The 25206-nt window shown below is 41.8% G+C and overlaps 1 protein-coding gene across 1 annotated transcript in view; it reads right to left on the bottom strand.

Moving 5' to 3' along the window:
* The window catches only part of KCNH8 (potassium voltage-gated channel subfamily H member 8), a gene marked incomplete at its 5' end in the record, with an annotated part of 388500 nt that extends 369630 nt beyond the window's left edge, over nucleotides 1–18870 (bottom strand). The window contains one exon of the mRNA XM_084621376.1: nucleotides 18795–18870. Coding sequence (XP_084477502.1) covers nucleotides 18795–18870 — 76 coding nt within the window. The remainder of the gene's footprint in view (nucleotides 1–18794) is intronic.
* Nucleotides 18871–25206: the final 6336 nt, after the last annotated feature.

Below are 25206 nucleotides of genomic sequence, written 5' to 3' on the forward strand. Positions count from 1 at the left end.
ACAACTTATTTTCTTACTTTAATATTTAACTATCCTTTCCTACTTGGAACTTTCATTTATTGAAACATACAATACTCTAGTCAATAACCTTAGTCTCTCAAACTATTATTTTTTTTTCTCCTATTCACAGGTGAAAAGAACAAAAAACAAAAAACAACCATCCTAAACTTTTAGTTATTCGTATTGGCCACAGATAAACTTGTTTCAAGAATCACAGTTCAGCCGACTTATTACACAACACTTGAATAAGGAAAATAGTTGATACAGAAATGTTAGAACCATCATATCCTGTTATCTCAAACCATTAGGTATTACTTCATATGTCTATGCACCAGTCCATGACCACAAAAGAAAAGCTATGATCAACAATACTTTTGTATTTTAATCTGGGACATTATATTTAAACTGACTTCTGAAACAATACGGTCATTAATGGTTGGCTAAAGGTGCTTTAGCCAATGAAGATATGAATCCTTCACTAAAAAGTTCATATTTCTAAGAATTTCTCACTCTTAAAATATAAAGTTGTCAATACATTATACTCTTTCTGTTCTCTACCTTTGTTAATTCCAGGGTTTCGGTGGGGGGGGGGGGAGGGAGGGGAAGAGAGAAGAGAAGAGAAAAAACACTATTAGTGCAAGTTTCTCTCATCAGACCAGATATTTAGATAAATTCTAGTCCAATTCAATGGATCAACCTGTCTTGGGGGGGGGGAGAAATCTAACAAAATGATAAGATACCTCAAGGATCTGAGAGAGAGAGCGCGAGAGAGAGAGAGCGCGCGCGCACGCACGCACTGAACTGGGTAAGAAGGGACATTTTCACATGAATAAGGATGTCTCTCCAGAAAGCTCAAAAAGAAAAGAAAAACAATGTAGCAATAAGACATTTCAGTGCCACACAAGCCTCAGAGATCTGTGCATTTCAGTAGGTTCATCTTGAAGGGAAACCAAAATAAAACACCTGATAAAGTTATTTTCTACATTAAATCTATGTTTACCTCTTACATCAACTATTCTGAATGTACTGGAAGTGTGTTAGATTTGCATTGTTTGAATATTACATATTTTGCTACCAAAAGAGACACCAATACCCATTGTACTGTTCACTGGAAGATTAATTTAGCTACCAAATTTCACTATTCTAATTTTTGAAGATGGCATCGCTTTGTATTCAGAACTAGGTAAAGAACTTTCCAAAAACAATGGAGCAATACATAGAATTTGCAAAATGAAAAAAAGTTACATGAATAGGTTAACAGATAATTTTGCACATTCTTACTTCTTAGGGTCAGATTCTGGTCTCGTTTACTCCAATGTGGGTCTGGAGCAAATCAGAAATGACCTCAGAGTAATCCCAGATGATTCACACTAAATGTAACAGAAAACACAGTGTTCCTTTGTTAATGCTTTCAGAGGGAATTTTCAAATTTCTTCAATATTGGCCTACTAGAGTTCAACTTTAATGGAAGTCAAATTCTTGTTAACTTCAAATGGTAGCAGAGTTAGGTCTATACTGGGCATATTTGAAAACCCTTTTCCTAGAAAGTTTGCTATTTGGACAATAAATGTTGCCTACATATCAGCTTTGTAATTTGCCCTGTTAACACTGGCTTCTGCTGACAGAAGTGCACTTTGAAGACAGCCAGTTAATGGGCTGAAATTAATCTGATTCAACCAAAAGCTCTTATTACAACCAAGCTATCAGACGGCTGTTCTGAATTGCATAAGCACATTGAAACATTAGGGACTGAAGTCTCTCTCCCTCAGTCTGATGAAAAATGGTGCGGTTTCAAGTCATCAGTGCTGACTGCTGTGAGCTCGGTGCTAGGGCCTGCCCTTCAAATGTCATCCATGGATCAGCCTGGAGATGCTCACAGTAGTTGGAGTGAAGGAAATAGTGAAGTTACAATTTGAGTCTTCAAAGACATGTTAGTAGAGCACAAAAGCAAAGGATGAATGGGTTTGACTTGGGAACATTGTCAAGTCAGGCTGCTGCCAGGCATGATCTCCACACCCTTTACTCAACATCATGGTGTTTTCAGAGAAGGTGGCATCAGCTTTTCCTGTACAGAATCAGGATGGCAGCATCAGCCATAATCTGCAGGCTCATTTGCAGCAGTGGGAAGATCATTTCAAGATGCTCCTCAATTGTCTGTCACTTTCAGTCCCTCTTCTACTTGAAAAAAAGGGCAGGAAATTCCAGTAGATCCATCTTGCTTCAACCAAGAAGAGGTCTGGACTTCAGTCCACAAGATGAAGCCTGGAAAGGCACCAGTGGTTTGTAACATTACCCCTGAGTTGCTGAAGACAGGTGAGTATTATTTCATGGCTGCAATAGGTTCTTCCAAGCCATCTGGTATACTAATATCCCCAATGACTGGAAGAAGGCGGTTATTCTGCCTCTGTTCAAAAGGGCAATAAAGTCAAATGTTTCCACGGTATGCATCCGATGAAGTGAGCTGTAGCTCACAAAAGCTCATGCTCAAATAAATTGGTTAGTCTCTAAGGTGCCACAAGTACTCCTTTTCTTTTTGCAAAGTCAAATGTAGCAACTACAGAAGGCTTATACTATTATCAGGCCCAGGAAAAGTCCTTGCTTCCATATTATTATCTCAAATCAGCAACACCCTTTATGGCAAAGGCTGGGATGCTGAGTGTAGCTTTAGACCCTGGTTGTTCCATTACTGACCAGACAATATTTGGAGAAGATGGATGGATTTAATAAGTTGCTCACAGCACTTTTATAGACTTCCCTCAGGCCTTTGACTCAGTGTATTGAGCAAGTTTCTGGGATCTGATGAAGCATCTTGACATCCATAGGACAGTAGGGTCATTGACAGAAAATCTCTATAATGGAACTAAAAGTGGTGGTTGAGTCAATGGCAGATCTAAAGCATGGTTTCCTATCTCCTTGAGAGTTTAGCAAGACCATGACCGGTCACCATCAATATTGGCATGGTTTGGGTGACGGATTACCTTGAAGAGGTAGCTATCAGCAACATTGAGCTGACCACCATTGTTTGTCATTTTCTGGTTGGCTCAGTTTGGTGCATCACTGCAGCTGATGGCCAGTCTGGTTGGTCAAGAAGTGGCATGCATGGTTTTATCAGGATTAATCAGCAGACCAAAGTCATTGCCATCAAACAGCCTCCAGCTCCAGATTACAACCAGCTCAGTATTCGCCTGTCTAGATGGGATATTCAGCAGGTTGTAGCTGATGAATATTTGGGCAGCGTCATACGCTGTGCTGGAGAATGCTTGAAAGATATGGACGCTGGTATAGCAGAAGCTGCAGCTATGTTTCAGGCACTTCAGCGGCCTTCATAGGGATGTTGTGACATCAAGCTTCCTACAAAACTGAGGATCTATAGAACCAGTTATCCAACTCTGTTGCATGTAAGTGACACATGGGCACTAAGGAAGGCTGAAGAACACTGGATTGACATTTTCAGTTCTCATCTTCTCCATCAGCTGGCTCCATATCAAGTGGCAGGAGAAGATCAGAAATTAAGCCATTCGAAGCTGAACACAGCGAGCACCTCTATTATCAGGGGCTCAGTTTCTGAAACTTTCTTGGTATGGACATATAAAAATGGAAGGGCGATGAATTCTGAAGTGCGTGTGTATACCAGAGAATGTTCCTACACATCAGATGATCACATGGGCACCAAAAGCTTTAATGATGTGACAAGATTGCCAGTGACGGACAAACTGAAGATACAATCAGACCATTTTAAGCACCTTGCCAGAGCTCAATCCAGATGGAGCTCACTCGAAAAGAAGGCCACATCCTTTTGGATTTGCCATTATAATGAACAAGTTAGGAAATTGACCAAGACCCAGGGTTTTCGTGGCATTTTGTATTAACAGATAGTAGTTTTCTTCCTATAATTTTCATTACATTTCCCAAGTTCCTCTGAGGAAGAAAAAAAAAAGCTATAGAAATAGTTATGCCTTTTTATCCCACTGGAGAGAAATTTACCTGGAAGTTGTGTAATATAAAGGCAACTCTTTTGACATTCCCTATTATCTGCGGTTTTCTTCTTTTATATAAAATATATGCCTATCAGATTCAGTTTGTGTTGAGAAAAAAAGAAATAGTGCTTCCATTAAGGAGACGGCTATTCAAATTATACCCTGGGGATTATTGTGAACTATTATTATTCTTAGAATGTCAGATGGAAAACATTCCTGGAAAATCCTTGAAAATACTACTGAAGAGAGTTTTGAAGACAGATAGTTAGCTCTTCTTAAAAGGCTTATGGTGGGGGGGGGAGGCACTCTCATAAAAGGACCTAAAGATTTCTTAACTCCAGCCCTGAACAGCCACCAAAAATAGGACAGACAGCTTGCAAAACTTACTATCAGCCAGATTTTAGAAGGCATATTTCATTGCAAGATCACAAGACACTAGATTTTTGTTAAAAATACCAGCCCTGAGTGTAAGGTCAACAAGAGAAGACAGGGAGTTTTCCCACACTGCAATCTGTTTTAACTCTCTGTGCAGTGATTGACAGGCTAGATTAAAATTTTAGGAGTGTTCAAGGGACAGTCAATGCCATCTCTGAACATACTAGTTTTTTTGTTTGTTTGTTTGTTTTTTGTTTTTTAAGTATAACAGCTGTTCTAAAGCCTTTGAGTCATATTACAAGGTCCTGGAACACAAAAGCAGCCAACCGTTTCTTGGCGTAGAGAAGCTCCACAAAACAGAAATTGTCCTTCTATTAAGGAACTTTTCCCCCTTGTCTGCAGTTTGAGAGCAAGCTTTTAGATTTACAGAGGGAGACTTTAATTTGACTTTTCTTCCCCATCCCCCTTTTCTTTTTCAGCAGCAGGGCAAGGTAGTGTTGTACTGCAAATGAAAGCAGGGCACACTTAAATTATGCTCTCTCAGTCTCAAATTAGTTATAATTGCACAACATAACATCACACAAACATGGATTTTTTTTAAATGTGTACTGAAGGCACTATGATGTTTTTATCATATTTTAATCATTTTGTTATGTTGGTCAGTACCCTAAGCACATCTGTTTTGCATGTGAAAGGAATGAGATTTATAAAATTATTACAAGTACTCACAGCAAAAAGTTAGGTTAAAACAGTAATTTAGAAATACAACTATTTTTTAAATCTGCTCCAGAACTTCCAAAGCAAATAATGGGCCAGCCCCACCCCTACAGTAACTCCATTTACTTCAGTGAACTTGTATCAGGAACAAACATGACATCATCCATTTAGAAATCTACATCATTCTTTATTCTTCTACAGCAAAACCATAATGAGTAGTAAAGAACTCTGATCATTCTATTCGATTTAGAATATCTACATAGAGTGTTCCTATTGTGATCAACTGAATAAGGTACAGCAAACAATTTAAAACATACAAGAGGCAGTTTTTAAAAAAATAACTAAGGACTGGGGAAAAGTGAATAGGTGCTGAGGAGCACATGATTTGAAGACTCACATCCCTTAGGAGAGGATTAAAGATAATACTCCATATCCTAGTAAAAGAGGGGAGAATCTAAGTTGATAAAGTACAGGTAGGAACTGAAGAGAAACAGTCAAATGAACAAAGGTACCATTCAATTACATCACATTAAGGAAGACAATTAAATATTGACAAGTCTTACAAGTGCTTGTATACAAATGCAAGAAGTAAGTCTAAATACACAGAACTTGAGTGTCTGGTATTAAATGGGAATATTGATATAAGAGGCATCACAGAGACTTGATGGAATGATGATAGTCAATGGCACACAGTAATACTAGGATACAAAATATATAGGAATGACAGAGTAGGTTGCGCTGGTGTGGGGTAGCACTATAAGTGCGGGAAAAAGCATAGAGTCAAATATAGTAAAAATTTTAAATGACTCAAACTGTACCATAGAATCACTATGGACAGAAATTCCGGGCTTGAACAATAAGAATAGCCGGACTAGGATGGTGGCAGTGATTGTGAAATGCTAATGATTGTAAATGGAAAATCCAATATTAATGGGGAATTTCAACTAGCCCCATATTGACTGGGTACACATCACCTCAAGACGGAATGCAGAGATAAAATTTCTAGACTCCATCAGTGATTGCTTCTTGGAGCAGCTACTCCTGAACCCACAAGAGGATAGGCAGTTCTTGATTTAGTCCTAAGCAGAGCACTGGATCTGGTCTGAGAGATAAATATAGCGGAAACACTCAGTAATAGCAATCATAATGTAATTAAATTTAAACATCCTTTTGCGGTAGCATTTAACTTCAAAAAGGGAAACTACACAAAAATGAGGAAGCTAGTTCAAAGGTAATTAAAAGGAACAGTCACAAGAGTGAAATGCCTGCAAGCTACATGGAAGCTATTTAAAAAGCCCTAATAGAGGCTCAAACTAAATAATAAAATTTTTAAAAAAAGTCAGAGGATCAAAAAAATTCCACCATGGCTAAACATATTAAAAGAAGTGGGTAAAAGCAAAAAGTCATCCTTTAAAAACTGGAAGTCAAATCCTATTTAGGAAAACAGAAAGGAGTATTAACACTGGCAAGTGTAAAGGTACAATTAGTCAGGCCAAAAAAAGAGTTTTAACAACAACTAGCAAAAGACACAAAAACAACAGCATAAATTACGTACATCAGAAGCTAAAAGCCTGCCAAACAAACCATCAGTGGGGCCACTGAACAATCAAGGTGCTAAAAGACCATTCAAGGATAACAAGACCATTGTGGAAAAAACTAAAGCTTTGTCTACACTGCAGAGTTTTGTCGCCAAAAGGCAGCTTCTGGTCGACAAAACAGTAGATGCATACATACTACGATGCGACTACTGGCGGCAAAAAAGCCCTGTTTTGGCAACAAAGTAAAACCACCCCAATGAAAGACGTAGGGCTCTTTGCGCAAAAGTTTTGTCGACAAAGTGCCAGTGCAGACACTGTGCTTGATTTTCTCTCCTTAATTGGCCTCCGGGAGGTGTCCCACAATGCCCATCCTGACCGCTCTGGTCAGCAGTTTGAACTCCACTGCCCTGCAGCCAGATAAACAACCTCCCCCTTTAAAGCCCTGGGGAATTTTTGAAATTCCATTTCCTGTTTGCTCAGTGTGGAGAGATCTCATTGCATCTTCCCAGGTGACCAAGGTGGCTTCATGCAGCAAATGCTCTCCCATTTGGACCACTGCAGAGCAGCTGGGATCTGCTCAGTATTTGAGGGGAGGCGGCTATACAGTCTCATCTTGGCTTCACCCATAGGAATTCTGGCAGATTTCTTGAGGCTTGTGCAAAAGGGGGATGACCAGGAGACAGTGCAGTGCAGAGCAAAGATAAAAGAGCTGAGGCAGGTGTACCATAAGATGAGGCAAACGGTCGCTCTGGTGCTGCACCCAAGACCTACCAGTTCCATAAGTAGCTGGACACTATCTTCAGTGGCAACACCACCTCACCCCCAAGAGCCCTGTGGATACTTCAGTGGGCCTGGAGGCAGTGGAAAGAGGACCTAACCTGAAGGACAAAGTCCTTGGTGAAGAGGTGGAGCCCAGAGCAGGGTTGCTCAGTAGTGCAGGCAGCCAGGATCTGTTTACCACTCCAGCGGGGTCTAGCTGGTCTCGACAGTTGCTCTCCAGTGAGCAAGAAGCAGGAGAAGAGATGCCTGGTAAGTAGTTTGTGTAGTGTGGAGGTGGGTTCAGAGTACAGAAATGTACAAGGCTAGCTGTGTTTCTGTGTTCCTGGTGCAACTAATAAGTATGGCGAAAGAGGTTGTTGATGCATGCCATGATCTCACAGGAATCTTCCACAGAGATCTCTTGGAAACTTTCCTGGAGATACTCGGCAATCTTTTGCCAAAGGTTCCTTGGCAGAGCTGCTTTGTTCCTTCCCCTATTGTAGGAAGCTTTCCCACAGCATTCAGCAATGATTTGTGCAGCGACCAAAGCGGCACACAGGCAAGCAGCATAGGGATCAGGGCAGATGACACAAGCATGTAGTAGATGTGCCCTTGCTTCCCCGCTTACCCTCAGGAGTGAGAGACCTGCTACAATGACCCCTGCCTGTGGAAAAGTGTGGGAGAATTTAGATTTTTTTCCCTAGTTGGCTGCACCAGAACCCTTCCAGGGTGCTCTTTTCCCTATGTAGAGTTCCCCTCGCCCACAGCCAAACACTCACCATGTGTTGGGTGTTTGCCGAGATGCATGCTTGCCAAGGATGAGTGAGGAAAAGTGATTATGCTTCAATGCTGCGCGTGAACTTAATCATGTTTCTGCGCATTGTTTCTTGTGCCTCTGCAGATGTGGCCTGCACACTGGCCAAGCGTCTCCACCAGATAAGGAAGTGGCCAAGATGGAGCAAGACAACATGTTCCGGGAGATACTGTAGTTCTCCAATGCACAGAAAAGGGAATGCAGGGAGTGGAGGGAAGCCAAAAGACAGGACAGAAAAGAAAATCAGGCATTTGTTAAGGACGCTACTGTGCAGATGATTAAAGTCATGGAGGCACGAACGCAGATGCTGAAGTTCTTAAAAATGCTGCAGACCGAGCAGATGCATGCCCACCCTCCTCTGCAGCACATTCAGAACTTTCTTCCATGCACCCTTCCCCCAACTCCACCCGCACATTCCTTTCTGCTTTCCCAGACTCTTCTGTTTCCCTGTTCACTCCACCCCGGCAGAGAACTTCCAAAATGCTAGCTGGACCTACACAACTCTGAAAATCTGCCCTTCCCTGCTACCTCCTTTCCCACCAACCCTGCTTATGTGTCTGTGCGTGCGTGTGTTTTTTGTGCAATAAAAGCAAAGTTTTTGAATAACAAATCTTTATTTTTGTCCTACAGATTGAGATAGCAGGCACTACCAAGACATACACATGCAGTTTCATCATTTGCTTACTGGATTTTAAGGCCCCAAATTTCACAATTGCTTCCTCGGAAAACTAGATGTAATGTAACATTGCAGTACCAATTACTAGTTCTCATTTTCAAAGTGTTGCCTCAAAGCCTCCTTGATTAAAACTGCCCCCTTCTGCACCCCTCTGATAGCCCTGGTATCTAGCTGCCTCAACACTCCACCCCTGAGCAAACCTTTCATCCTCTGCATACTATTTGTGAAGCTATGTACAACACATGCCTATCACCATGTGTATATTAGCCTCACTGAGGTCTAACCTGCCATAAAGGCATTGACAGCACGCCTTTAATCTGCCAAAGGCACATTCCACTGCCATCCAGCACCTACTCTGCCTGTTGAACCACTCCTTACTGCTATCCAGGTTTCCTGTGTAAGGTTTAATGAGCCATGGCTGTAAGTGGTATGCCGGGTCTCCCAGGATCACGATGGGCATTTCAACGTCCTCTACTGTAATCTTCTGGTCTGGAAAGAAAGTCCCTGCTTGCAGCTTTCTATATAGGCCAGTGTTTCTGAAGATGTATGCGTCATGCACCTTCCCAGACCACCCCCGACTGATGTCAGTGAAACACCCATGGTGATCCACAAGCACCTGCAACACCGTGGACAAGTACCCCTTCCTACTGATGTACTCCATCGCAAGGTGGTCTGGTGCCAAAATTGGAACGTGTGTGCCATCTATCGCGCTTTCACAGTTAGGGAAACCCATTCTGCAAAGCCATCCACTATTTCACGCATGTTTCCCAGAGTCACGGTCCTTTGTAGCAGGATGTGATTAATTGCCTTGCACACTTGCATTAACACAGCCCCAAGGGTCAACTTCCCGACTCCAGACTGATTTGTGGCTGACAGTAGCAGTCTGGAGTCACCAACTTCCATATTGTGGTTGCCATGTGTTTCTCTACTGATAAGTCAGGTCTCATTCTGGTGGCCTTGCACCACGGTGCAGGGGCAAGCTCCGCACTCAGTTCCAGGAAGGTGGTTTTCCACATCCAAAAGTTCTGTAGCCACTGCTTGTCATCCCAGACCTGCAGGACAATACAATCCTCCCACCATTTAGTGCTTGTTTCCCGAGCCCAGAAGTGATGGTCCACCAGGTGTGGCTGTTCTGTGAATGCCAAAAGAAATCTAAGTTGCTCCTATCCATATCACACACACCATGTCAGGCATCTGGGAGTCTTGTTCAGTTAGGTAGTTCATGATTAACTGCAATGCCATTTGCAATGTTTTAATGACAGTTATCAGAGCATAGGAAAGCAGTGTGGGATTCATCCCTTCACACAAAAATGCTGGGGTGCACAGCAAACAAGGACCTTGAAAAATGCAGCGAAAGAAAGCCAGAAGCCCATGGAATGCTGGGATGGAAAACAATGAATCATGGAACATTGATCCTGGTCCCAAGATGCGCAACAATCCACTCCACCTTCCACAAGACCTAGCAGCAGAAGGTGTTGAGCTGCACTGTGTGATACATACCCACAGTGCATTGCTCACACTGCTGATGATGGGGTGCCAACTGTGGGCATTCTCTGCTGACAGAGAGAGCAGGTATGAACATGCAATATCAATTCTTTATTATAGCATGTTTTTGAGGGTCTACATAACTTGTCAACAAAACTCCGTAGTGTAGACAAGGCCTGAGTTAATTTTTGGTATGGGTCTTCACTGCAGAGGATATGAAGGAGATTCCCAAACCTGAGCCATTCTTTTTAAGTGCCAAATCTGAGGAACTGTCCTATATTGATGTGTTAGTAGGGGAGGTTTTAGACCAAGTGGATAAACTGAACGGTAATAAATCACTAGGACCCAAGAATTCTGAAGGAACTTAAATACAAAATTTTAGAACTCTTCCTGTGATATATAACCTATCACTCAAATCAGCCTCTGCAATAGATGACTGGAGAATAGCTAATGCAACACCCATTTTTAATAAAAGCTCCAGAGATGATCCTGGCAATTACAGGTCAGTAAGCCTAACTTCAGTACCAGACAAATTGGTTAAAACTAAAGTAAAGAACAGAATTATCAGATACATAGAATAACATGACTTTTTGGGGAAGCATTAACACTGCTTTTGTAAAGGGAAATCATGCCTCACCAATCTATTAGAATTCCTTGAGGGAGTAAACAAGTATGTGGAAAAAGGTGATCCAGTTGATATAGTATACTTGGACTTTCAGAAGCCTTTTACAAGGTCCCTCACCAAAGGCTCTTAAGCAAAGCAAGCAGTCATGGGATAAGAGGGAAGGTCTTCTCATGGATCAGTAACTAGTTAAAAGATAGGAAATAAAGGGTAGAATAAATGGTTAGTTTTCAAAATGGAAAGAGGTAACTAGTGGGGTCCCCCAGGGACCTGAATTGGGACCAGTGCTCTTCAACATGTTCATAAATGATCTGGAAAAGGGGGTGAACAGTGAGGTAGCAAAGTCTGGAGAAGATACAAAACTACTCAAGATAGTTAAGTCCAAAACAGACCATGAAGAGTTATAAAGGGATCTCACAAAACTGAGTGACTGGGCAACAAAATGGCAGATGAAATTCAACGTTGATAAATGCAAAGTAATGCATATTGGGAAACAATACCAACTATACATACAAAATGATGGAGTTTAAATTAGCTGTTGCCACTCAAGAGAGACCCCTTCACATAACACAAGAACCAAGCATCACGCAATTAAAATAATAGGCAACAAGTATAAAACCAATATAAGGAAGAATTTCGTCACATAATGCACAGTCAACCTGTGGAACTCATAGCCAGAGGATGTTTTGAATACCAAAAATATAATTCTTGGATTCAAGAATGAATAAGAAAACTTCATGGTGGATAGGTTCATCAATGGCTATCAGCCAAGATGGTCAGGGACACAACCCCATACCCAAGTCTCAGATTTCCAGAAGCCAGGACTGGATGACAGGAAATGGATCACTCAATAATTGCTCTGTTCTCTTCATTCTCTCTGAAGCACCTGGCATTGGCCACTGTCCGACGACAGGATACTGGGCTAGATGGACTGCTGCTCTGACCCAGCATGGGCATTCTTATGCTAGTGTGGACTAACAGTCCGAGTACACAAGTGGGAGTCAGGACTCTCTTAGTCTGAGCTCTCCCACTCACTTTTTACTGGATCTTACTCAAATTGCTTCTTTTCTCCAATTATCCGTTAAATAGGGACAATATTATTTACTTCCTCCCTGTGATGCTGTAAGGTTTCACTTGTTATTGTTTGTAAAACTCTTTGAGAGATGCTTTAGAAGTGCAAAGACCTATAGTTATAGCTGGAGCTTCTGTACCCACTGATCATCCCTGTCTGCCATGATAACCTCCTGAGACCATTGGCTCCTGGTGCACGAGGCTGCTGTACCTTCTACCAGGGAACCTGATCAAAGGAGATGCTCCTAGACTGAGTTGGGATAGGTACCACCTTAGAGACACTTTGGCATCCCTTCAGTTGTGTGGTGTCACCTGGTCAGTTCTGAGGATTGTGCCCCAAATTATAAAATTCCGCAAAATTAGTCAGTTGCTGAATGACTCTCCTCCACTCCTAAATTAATTCTAGTTCCAGACAAAACACGACAAAAAAATTAACTTAATTCAAATAAATATTCTAAGAAAAATCACCTCAGAATCTAATGTAAATGAAAGAGTCTTCTTTAAAGCACAGCTCTATTTTGAAAGGCAACAAGTGTGATTTTTATGTAACAGATGTGCTTCTTGCACCAGATCCTCAGGACTAGCCCTTCTGTAGCTGGTGCAGCTCAGCAACAAGGGAGCAAAGGTGGTTTTAAGTCACCTTTACACCCTTTTGATCCTGAAGCATCCAGGCTGGTGTCAAGCAACAGTTTAGGTCAGACTAAATGTTGCTCGAAGTTATGTTTGCTGACAACAGCAGCCAGGAATTAGCCAAACATAGCAACCCTATGCCATCAAGCAACTCACCTGCACTGTGAGGATGCACAGGTAGCTGGTTAAGCTGGCATCTCAGCTATCAGTGCCAGAGTAGCACAAGCAGCCAGACTTGGGGCCAAGATCTGGCCTTTTCTCTATATTCAAAATCCTGTGTATTGATTTTCACATCATGGCTACAGGGTGAACTGTGGCAAAGACCCCTTTTAGTCCCTCCCAAGGGCACTTCTGCAGTGACAGACCTGGTTTCCTGCCATGTTAATGACACAGGCCCAACTCAACTTTGGTACATAATAGTTTTCCTTGAGAAGCCTCTGATAGTATACTTTGCAGTGATGCAGAAATAGCATCTTCAAAACAAAGCATCATTTATTAATTCCTCAAAAGTAACCCATTTTCCTAAATGCGTTAACACAATAAAAAGCCTACTCACATGGATACGATTTACACCCTTGCAAGCTCCCCTCAGCCAGCTAACCCTATACCTAGGGGAGAGAAACAGACTGCCCCAGCTGCATTTTCTATCTCACTTCATACGACTTTGCCAGCCTGAGACACGACTAGGCAGCCCCTTCTAACATCTTTGAGGGTTTAGATCCTCTTTGATAACAGGTTTCAGGCTTGGGAACAGTAAACCATTCTAGCAGACAGGTAGTTTCTTCCTCATTAACAGCCCAGCCACCTTTCCACAAGGATTCTTATATTTGCCATAGTTTCATTTGCCTGTGGGTTTCTCCCTTAACAGCCTCTTGCGTGGCATAGGAGATTTGTAAAAATAATACACCTAGTAGCCTCATTTAGTGAAAAAAAATTTTTTTACTGCTTTTTATTCCTGCTAACAATTCAAAACCTAAACTATACCTTGTTTACCAATTTCCTTGTTTCCTTGGAGCCTATTCTTCCTTGTTTATCAATTTCCAATGTGTAACACTTTTACAAACACGTTGACAATAATGAGTCTGCATGCGTGTCAATCAAGTTGTAAGTGGAAAACAGTGTAACTGAAGGTGTATGTTCTCCTACAGAGGTCATTATCACAGTTAATGGTGAGCAAGCTTGTCTCAGATCCTAGATTCAGTTTACAGGGCTAGCAATCAGGGGGAAATCATTTAATTTGGAATTTGAGAACACTGGATATAGAAGGCACTGAAAAACAACTATAAAATTCCAGATTTTCATCTTTAGAGAGAGGTTTTAGGGAGTAAAATCACACTGAGAAATAGCAGTGTGTTTTCTGCACAATTTAGTTAGGCATGTCCACTTACTAGAATGTAGTTTAACCTTGCTCCGCAGGAAAGTGGCAGTTTACATCACACTCTGATGTGGAAATTTTTTCCCAATATATAGTCTAGATTGTAGAGCTTCTGGGAAACAGTTTTTGAAATTTGTGAAAAATTGAAATGGGGAGGGAGGGGGAAGAAATCCCATCCTAGACGGGACAAAAAAAAAATCTGAAAAGAGTTCAAAGATAAAAATCTGGAAAAAAAAATCTAAGTGTTTTGTTTTGATGTCAACCATTACTAAACAAACTATAATAAGCTTAAAATTTAAAATTTGAAAGATTTTGAACCAGAAAACTGGAATTTTTCTTGTTGAAAATATCAAAAATTACATGTTTTGAAAATATCAAAGCTTTCTTTTTCAACTTATTTTTTTTTTCCTAAAAACATTTGTCAAAACTAACCCACTCTTTCCCACAAAAAGTTTTGGTTTTGATGAATCAGCATTTTCAAATTTAAAAAAGCATTTTATGGAGAAATTCCCGAGAGCGTTACTAGATTGTGGGGTTCAAATTGTGGGTTTTGAACAGGGTTCAAAAAAGAACTAGATAAGTTCATGGAGGACAGGTCCATCAATGGCTATTAGCCAGGGTGGGCAGGGATGCAAAACTATGCTCTGAAACGTCCCTAACCTCTGTTTGCCAAAGCTGGGAATGGGTGATAGGATGGATCACTTGATGATTACCTGTTCTGTTCATTGCCTCTGAAGCACCTGGCATTGGCCACTGTCGGAAGACAGGATACTGGGCCAAATGGACCATTGGTCTGATCCAATATGGCCATTTTCATGTGCCCACTCAGCAAAGCCTCAAGACAGTGGCAATGTGAAGAGACAGCACCACATTGGAAACATCAGGAGGTTTCTGGCATGCAGCGGGCGCATGCCCGCTACTACACACATGAAGGGGTGCAGCCTATTTCTCCAGGCATGCAAGCCCTGCTTTGTGTGTGAAGTAGCAGGAGGGCATAAATGTTTTGTCAGGGGATCATGGATGAAGCAGTTCCTATGTTGCCCTGACTCCCTGTGACTGACATGTATTCAATAGTTTGATGATCATTGTCTATATTTCAGTCTAACACAGATATTATAATACAACTAAAATTATGATGACCATGAAAGTTCTGAGTATCTAAAGTACATAATAAAACTAAACATTGATGTTTGTGGGGGCACATTATCTACAGATATTCTAGATTCTTGGTTTTTTCCCCCGCAGTGTATTTCATGATATGGGTAAGTTGGTACAACATTAAAATCAAGAGACATATTGTGTTGAAAACTCATTCATAAAGTTCTATGCAAAGTGAAGCATATTTTCCAGTGTTTTCTGGAATCCTTTTCTGCACTGTTGCCCAGAATTAGAATTAATTCTCCTCTGGATTAAAGATGCATTGGTGGATTAGTCTATCATTGATGACAACAAAAATATATCCTTCCCAAAGGCTTAAAATAAAAGGAGGTCTGTTAACTACAGACATTACTGTATCAAAACACGCAGGAAAATATAACAGAAGATCATCACCTCTGAAATCAAATTAGTTTATGTAACATATCCTGTGTTTAATATTGAATGCCAACCCCAAAAATAAAATGTATAATCATATTTAAAAACACAGGGCCTGATCCTGTGAAGAGTTACACATAAGTAACTTTTATTAATCTAGCAGTATCATTGACATTACTACAATGCTCAGGTGAGTTCTTACTCACTTGCTTAAGAGTTTGCAGATTTGGGCCCAGAGCTTCCACTAGACTTTATAAAAACTGCATTTTTTCCCATATAGCTTAAAAAAATGTCAAACTACCACAGAAATAAGTATTTTGCAAATTAATTTTAAATTTAAAAAAGCCAACTAGATCATGTCAAATTAGCCTCAAAGAGAAAAATTATTTTGCAGATTTAAAAATTGCATAATGTTATGCACTTGAGCTATATGATCATTCTTCAAGGAAAGATATAGTTTAATAACTGACATTTGTTTTAATTGATATATTTGAATAATACAAAAATGTATTCTCTACCTCAGTGGTTCTCAACCAGGAGCACCCCTGGGCATATGCAGAGATCTTCCACGGGGTACATCAACTCATCTAGATATTTATCTAGTTTTACAACTGGCTACATAAAAAGCACAAACAAAGTCAGTACAAACTAAAATTTTATACAGACAAAGGGAGAAAGCAAGCAATTTTTCAGTAATAGTGTGGCTCTGACACTTTTGTATTTTTATGCCTGATTTTGTAAGTAAGTAGTTTTTAAGTGAGGTGAAACTTGGGGTACAAGACAAATCAGGCTCCGGAAAGGGGTACAGTAGTCTGGAAAGGTTGAGAACTACAGATCTGTAAATTAAGAGCCAGATGCTGCCCCCCTTACACCAAATAGTACCATTCTCCACACATAGTCCCATCCCAGTCAGTCCCACTCAGTAATACACAGGCTATAAGACTTTCTGTTGTGATTTTTTGGGAGCATTTAAAAGACAGAAATATATTTGTCCATGATAATGTCTTCTAAATAATGCCCGTTTATCAGGTATTGAAGCCAAATCCTGAAGTCCTGTTTCAAGGCAAAACTTCCACTGAAACCAATGGGGATTTTCCTCAATAGAGGCATCAATAAAATGTTTCCCATTACTTTGTGCAAAAGTGTATTACTGTGTGTGAAAGTTTATTAATTGCTAATATTAAACATTTTAAAATAAGTTCGTCATGTAGATTTTTCCCCTTGATAATAACTTCATAATGATATTCACTAACATGTCATACTTATTTATTAAAAGCCTTCCAAAAACATTAGTGAGACAAGGAGGGTGAGGTAATATCTTTTATTGGACCAACTTCTGTTGGCAAGAAAGACAAGCTTTGGAGCAACACACAGCTCTTCTTCAGGTCTCATACAAAACTTAACAACCTCTTATACACTCAAATAACTGCCAGATATAAGTCTTCGAATGCTTTTGTTTTACATGTTGCTGCAAGAGAGTATAGGGGATTGAACAGAACAGCTAAATTTAAGCAGCAATTCTTTTAATCTACATAAATTAATGAGAAATTGTGCTTAGTCTTAAAATTCAACTAACCCAATACACATCCCAAACACTAAGGTGTCATTCTTAAAAACACACAATAAAATTATTCTTATAGCAATGTTTAAATAATTAAAAACCTAAATATCACTAGTAGGGAGTTTAACCAACTTGAACCTCCCAAAATAAATGGTCTCTAAAGTGGTTTTTTTTTTAGTAAATTCCCCACATAGTGTGTTCAGTCCTTTGAACTGGAAGCCATTGTAGGGAGTTTCTAAGCAGGCAGCAATGGGGAATTATTTTTTTCCAGTAAGTGAACGTATCATCTCAAAAACCTTACAACATTAAATCTGCAAGAATTAACCTCCAATAAACAACACCTGGATAGTTGATTGTAAACTCTCTAACTGAAAAAAAAGCAACTTGGAATATTGTGATGTATACAGTAACAAAATAGATATAGCTCTTTAAGGCACAGCTACTCTAAGAGTTGCTTTATAATGAAATATAGATTTAAGGCAGCCTTTAATCATGTTTTCAGGCTACCCTCAGACTACAGAGACAGTTGTAACGCGATTTTATGTTTCCCTGCAGTTGATCTGCGTGACTATATCCTGTCTTGAGATTTTACAATATATTGAAGAGAACTGAGCTCAATTACTATATCATCTCACACTAACACCAAAATAGTAATAAAAATATGCCATTGGATACAAGATTAAAGGTATATAAATATCAAAATGCTTGACAGAAAATGAAAAACTAAGTTAAATGAGTTTAAAGAGTTTATTTTCACTCCAGTATGAATCATTTCGGATTTCCCCCCACTCCCAATAAAAAGAAATTACGCGAGTGAAAAGTTTTCTCCCCCCATATAGTGTATTTAAACATCTTATTGGGCACAGGCAGCCTCGAAACTACAGCCTAGCACCTGCAGTCGCAAATTATTTCCGCGCACCTGAACAAACTCCACACGTTGATGCAGCGCATCGCAAGGGAACCGCTGAGCGGGGCTTGACCGAGCAGCAGTAAGAGCCAGGGGGAGGGAAGGGGGCAGGAAATTGGGTGCTAAGTGGAAAGACTGCGTCAGGAACAGCTGGAGGGTCAGTTACGCGCAAAGGGAGAGGAGCAGGACCTAGCCAGGGTCCTGAAATGACAACTCCGACACCAAACCCATTCATTAAACCGCCGCAGACATTCATTCAACAACCCCCCTGCACAGCTGTCTGGCTAACGCAAAACCTGATTAAAAGCTTAAATCTTGTCAAAGAGATTTAAAACAAAAAGAGAGACTTTCAAGGCCACGTCCGGAGTCTGAAGCCTGCATCTCTCCGCGCTCCTCCTGCTCTCAGGGGGGCTGCACCGGCTGCAGGGCAACACGCAGCCGGCACGAGGGCGGCTGCGAGGGGCAGAAAGCCCCGGGAAGAAGCAGCAGCCTGAGCCTACAACTTCCATGCAGAGAAGAGCGGGGAGCGGCCGGGACCGCAGTCCGGGAATAACCCCGCAAGTTCCCACAGAGGCGCCAAGGGCAGCCCGCTCTCCTTGCAACGGGCGAGCTGCCCCAGCACACCAGGGACCACCCCACCAGGGGCTGGGAGCCCCGCCGCTGCCCAGCCACAACCAGGGGAGAGGGGTGCGTGCAATGCCGGACCGACACCCGGCCCAAGGAGCGCTCCCCGCTGCCCAAGCCCCCGACTCACGCGTGCCGTCGAAGCGGGTGGCGATGGTGTCGAGGAAGGTGTTCTGCGGGGCCAGCAGTCCTTTCATCACCGGCATCTTTCCAGCGCGGTGCGAAATTCTCCATCAAACTTTGTCCCGGGAGGGCGGCTCGCAAAGAAAGTGCAAAGGAGGGGTGGGGAGGTGGGAGAGCGCGGGCCGCTGCGACTTCGCCGAACCCGGGACGCGCCCGTCCCCCCCCGGCAGCACGCAGGCTAGCGAGAGCGCTCGGCGGCTCCCCTCTTCCACCAGCTGCCGGAGCTCCCCAGCTCCCGCCCGCCGGCTGCGCCCGCGAGCAGCCGCCGCGCGCTCCATGCCCCTCCACGTGATTGGCTGGCGAGCGAGACCCGGGGAGCGGGGGGGGTGAGTGTGTGCGCGCGGGGGCGGGGGACGTTCCTGGCACGACGTGTGGGAGCCGCGGCCGCGTGGCTCGGGGGTTGTTTGTTTGCCCCCAAGGCGCTTTGTTCAGCCCTTCCTCAGAGTGGGGAGCCCCGGGAGCTGGCGTGTGTGGCGGGCCACCTGGGCAGAGGGGGCGTAGTCCCAGGAGGAAAGGTGGGCTGGGGGTAAGGAAGATGCGAAGGGCACCAGATTGCAAATGACTGGGGTGAAGGTTGAGTGTGCGTTCATCTGACAATACTCCACCTTCTAGCGGAAAGGTAACAGCTGAGCCAGCCGGTCACACCCCTCCCCCAGTCCAAAAAAAAAAAAATCTAATGCTTAAAGAACAAGCTCACCAATAAAATCCAGGCTGTAATGAACCCCAACACAATACAGCTGCAAAAACCTGCTTCCAGGCGCTTTTTTGGCCTCGATCCTCTTAGTTCTGTTGCCTAAATAGAACACAAGAATACAGGCTCCATTTCAACCCCAAAAATCCAGATTTTCCCCCCAAAACAATATTGTTACACATACCTGAATCCTCCCATTTTCTGGCTCCCAATTCCAAACTACACCTTAAAAACGCAGACACTTATGGGCCTCGGAGCAACAGTATTGCAAAAACCCGGCATCGGGAGCCTGCTAAATTTTGGCCAAAACCTACAAATTGTACCATTAAAAGAGAGAGTAAGTGTTGCTGCTACTATTCCTCCTAAAAGGTCTGACTCCCTCCTCCTGTACACAGTCTAGCACAGAAAGCTGCAAAACCTCTAATTTGGCAACAGTACCTGCTCGATCCAGCTATTTTTTGCTGCATCCCTTCTGGTTTTACTGTCTAAACTTAATGGGTATGCAGTTTCTCTTACTCCACGAGAGTAGTCTCAATCCCAATGTATTGTGATATAGCAATGTTGCAAAAATGTGTATCCAGAAATTGAATCCAGCTGGGTCCACCTGGGACACTGGATCTGAGTTCTGCGGTGCTGTTGCTCCAAGGACATCAGAGCCAGGTGCAGTGGAAATAGATAACCATGGCACTTGGGTGACGTAGGCAAAAGCTGGCAGGATCCAGCTAACTGTGGTTCTATTGAACCAATATGCACTTGGCACTTGAATCTCTCTCCCCTGTCCTGTCCCCACCGTGAGAGGTGTCTACATTTCTTCTCTTTTTCTGTAGAAGAGTTGGGGAGATGGGCTAAAAATTGGCAGAATCTAGGAGGATCTGGGTTCTGGATTGTCACTTTTGCAGGACTGTTGCACTTAGATGCCTCATGGTGTGAATCACTTTAGACCAATAGGAGAAGCTAGACTGGTTCTCCATTTAGGTAGTGCAATTTGTGGGGCTGGGTCCAAAAACTGGGAAGATTTGGCAAGGTCTGCCTTTTACTAAGACCCCCCTTCTCCTTTAATTTGCCTTATTAGTCTCTTAAAAAGAGAGTGACTTCCTTGTTGCTGTTGCACACCTCACTTACTGCCTTGTAAGAAATGCATTTTAGTTCCCTATACACTGCATTTTTAAATAATTGTGAAGGTTTTTTTAAAAATGTTGTTTCCTTGGTTTGTGTCACACTGAATAGTTTGAACCATAATTTTGTGGGAAGTAACTTTGCAAGACAAAGCACAGGATCCTGTTTAGATGAAAGAATAAACATTTAAGATTTTTATGTATAAATAAATTAAACTATGGATGCTCCCTGGTCCATAGGATCAGGAGTTTATCCACATTCTAACAGCAGTACACTCTCAAATGAGTTGTATGCATTTTGGGACTACTCTAGACCCTAGAGGTTGGTTTTGTTTTCCTATATAGTGTTTTTAGATTCTTTTTGAAAATCTCCCAACCCATGATTCAGGAGTTCTGCCTAACCTGAAAAAAAACCCCTTTTAATAACAAAAGGAAAGAAACTGTGGAGATGCATGTCATAGCACAGAAAGACAAGTTTATGTGCTACAGAGAAAAGGGGAGTGAAGGGAGTGATATTGGCATGCATGAAAGCCACTCTTGTGTGGAGACTAGTGATTTGCTCAGGCTGTGCTGCTGTTTGATAGTTGCCTAGTATTACTCCCCAGAGTAAAGTCATTGCATTTACTGTAGCAGCTGTGGTGGCAAAACATCTCTCTGTTCTTTCAGTCCCCAAAGAGGTTGACCAGGAGGTAGGCAAGGGTAGGTTTTCAAATCCCTGTGCATTAAACAGAGGGTCCCTGGCTTTCATTTCAGTGTTTCTCTCGCATCATCTATTTTTATTTCTGTCATTTCCTAATTCTTTGTGGCTCCCCTTCCTTTTGACAATGCAGATAAGATCTGGTTTCTTACTCCCTAAGAGAAGTACCATGGGTGGGAGCACAAAAGGGTCAAAAATGTTCTTTGCAGCAGGATTGATGAGGAAGATTCATGGGGTGAGAGGATGCTGATGCATTGATTTTATTGCACAGCATAAAGCCTGCCCATGGCAACCTCACCTTGGCATTGCAAATACAGCAGTATTTTGCAGAGATTACATTAAGCTGTCCAATCCTCCTTGTATTGGAAGCCCATGGGAAACACTGGTGGGTCCCAGCTGTGCTGTTGGGGCTCAGCAACAGGGAGCTCCCAGCTTATTTTTCAAATGGAACATGGGAGCAGAGGGACTTCCTGTCCTACAGTTACCTGCTGTCACCTTAAAAGTCTCCAACATTCTGATGAATCATTAGCTACAATAGTTGACTGACTGAACTTCAGATGGATGGTAGATTAGTGTAGATTCTCATTCGCACCAGGCAGAAGCAGGGTACCTTAGTATTAAAAACTATGCAAACTGAAAATTTGAGCCATTGTTACTTCCCTGTGTCAAAATTGTTTCTTTGTCCCCTCAGATGAAAGGATCCAAGGTCTCATAGACTATGCCTATATACTCCAACTTAAATAGGTGTTACACTGTAAGTAACATTTCATTTCTCTTAATCGCTGAATATTGTCTCCCAAGTCGGATGCAGATCTCAGTCCAAACTAGGTTTCACATACTTACCATGGGCACCAGAAAGGCCCCTTTACTAAAGTAGAGGTAAATCTGAGGCCCTTGCAATTTGTGAAATAGCTCACATCAAGTTGTGTTTGTAAGAGGAAAGATTCAGTCTGTCACTTTCTCCCTCCATCTGCCCCAAACTCGTATATCAGGCAAGTCAGCGTACAGTGGAGAAGAGGGGGTGTCAGGAGAGAGACAAAGTAATTTGTCCACAACTTGTGTGTGTGTTTGTGGAGAGAGTTAGAATATAATGAATGGCAGTTTCCTACATTTTGCCCCAGCCAGCACCATGACAGGCAGATGTCTTGATTATCTAGAAAAGTCAAGTTGTCATAATTAGAGTACACTTCCAGCTCATAGTGTCTCATACAGTATTTCACATCACATGGCACTGAAACAGTAAATATTGTGCTAGTTTTAGGGTCTCCATGACCTGTGGGGCCTGGGCAACTGTAGGTTTCACAGCATCTTCTGAACCAGCCCCGTTCAGTGAAGGGTAGCAGAGATCCCTAAATAATCCACAATGATTGCATAATGAAAACGAGGGGAAAAAATAAAAAAAAAAATCATGTCATTGAAAAGCCTGACCAAGTCACTTTAAAAAAAAAAATCTATATTGACATGAAAATACAGACGTTACTAACACCTGCCAGGCAACCTCTCCTGCATGCTTCAAACACAAATTCATTTCTGGTGAAAGGTGAAGGACTGAGTGTCATGGTGACTGAAGTCCCTCTAGCAACTAGCCAGAGGAATAGCATTGGCAGTTGCAATGCAAACTGCATCATCTATGTGCCTTTGCCCTGTTTTAGAAAGACTACATATGAAGGAGAGAGAATATTTAATCTTTAATATCATTCATTCTTTGGCCTCTCAGCTGAAAATGACAAAGGTCTCCTGGATGATGAGTCCTTCAGGGCAGAGGACAGGGAATATAGGCAGATAGTGTATCACACTTTATGCTTGATCAGTGCATAGCACATTGTGGATGCTACCATAATATAAATAGTAGTATACCAGTAATAAAAATAGTGCCAATTATGACCATGACTTTTATAGGGTGGACAACTAGGAACTGGACTTAGACCACAAACTCATTTCATGTGCCTCAGAACAGCCATTAGAACTTTCAGTTACTGCTCGAGCTGATCAAATAGCTAAAAATGTAGATACACATGAAAAATAGACATTGAACTACTAGAGGGTAGTAGAATACAGGAAAGAACAGGTAAGAGGTGGAGATGCATTAATGCTGGCACTGGCATTCTATTTTGCACATTGGGCTGAAATCAACTGGGGCTGATTACACAACCCGTTACTAACAAGAGTCATCCCAGTGAAGTCAATCTGATACTTACATGGGAGTTTAAAATGCAAAAGGTTTCAAAAGGATAGGAAAGCAGTAAGTATGGAATAGCTCAAATGAGATAAATTAGCAGCTTGAAACAGTAGTGTGCTGAGAATAGGAAGGTCAAGAAAGCAAAGAGTAGTGTATGTCTACACTGTGATTCCCAGCATAGGTAGACAGACTCACACTTGATCTGTTTGAGCTAGCATACTAAAAACATCAGTGTGGACATTGTGGCTAGTAGCCCAAGCCCCCCCAAGTCCAAGCTCAGGCAACTAGCCTGAGGCACTACCTATGCCATATGTCGAGCTAGCACCCTGTTATTTTTAGTGTACTAGCTTGAACAGAGCTAGCACAAGTCCGTTTACCCGCACTGGGAATTATACATCCCAGTTGCAGTGTGGACATGCCCCTAAGAGGCCTAGAGTATTTAAAAGGGAGTTGAATGTGATGGGCAGACAAATGAAAGTCCGCTGTCAGGTCCTGGAGAATTACCTCTTTTGCTTTAGTTAAAATATAAACCTTTGGTTGTTTGCACATACTAGGTATTCAGATATTTAGCCTCTTTTCGTGTTTACTTTCCTGGGTACATGAAAAGACAAAATCCAAAAGAAAGGATTTATATCTTATTCTTATCCATCAGCAAATTCACTTTACATTTTGTTATATTAAATTTAAAGTTGAGTAGAAAACATCCTTAGTTGCTGATTTTACAAGATCATTCACTTATATTGCTATCAAAGATAGCAAAATAAGAGTAACCAGAGAGTTGATTTTCATTTCTGTTTATATGCTTCTATCACTATTTTGGGTAAACAGTTCATTCCATTCCTTTCTCTCTTTATTTATATTAGTGCCATTGAGCATTTTACTGAGTTCATAGTGTAAGCAGATACTTAAAGAAAGATTACACCAAAAATAATATACTGGGGTCAGATAAGATTGCTATACTTTAGGTTCATCAGTGTCTCCCCACTGTAAACACAGGTTAACCAGGTGTTTACAATTTGGACTACAAGTATAATTCAAGCAAGCAAAGTTTGTTGCTTTAGATCAGTGGTTTTCAACCTGTGCTCCGCAGACCTCTGAGAGTCCGTAGACTATAGGCTGGTCTATACTACCACAGTAAATCAATCTAAGTTACACTACTTCAGTTATGTGAATAATGTAACTGAAGTCGACGTAGCTAGATCCACTTACCGCGGCATCTACACTGTGTAGGGTTGATGGGAGACGCTCTCCCGCCAACTTCCCTTACTCTTCTTGGGGAGGTGGAGTACACAAATTGATGGGAGAGCGCTCTCCCATCAATTTAGCATGTCTTCACCAGGCCCGCTAAATTGACACCTGCTGCATCGATTGCAGCAGTGCGATTCTACTGGAAAGTGTAGACGTGGCCTATGTCTAAGGGGTCTGCAAAAGACTGTCATTACCATAGAACAGTGGTTTTCAACCTGTGGTCCGTGGACACCTGGGGGTCCCCAAATTATGTCTAAGATTTCCAAAGGGGTCTGCACCTCCTTTTGCAATTTTTTAGTCGTCCACAGATGAAAAAATGTTGAAAACCACTGCTTTAGATTGTTCAAAGGTATACAAAATGTAAGCTTAGAGATAAGCTATTCACTAATTTAATACAAGTGTTATATTTAATGCATACATATTTTTCTA

The sequence above is a fragment of the Lepidochelys olivacea genome (assembly GCF_965140295.1).
Source record: "Lepidochelys olivacea isolate rLepOli2 genome assembly, chromosome: 2".
Taxonomy (NCBI): Eukaryota; Metazoa; Chordata; order Testudines; family Cheloniidae; genus Lepidochelys; species Lepidochelys olivacea.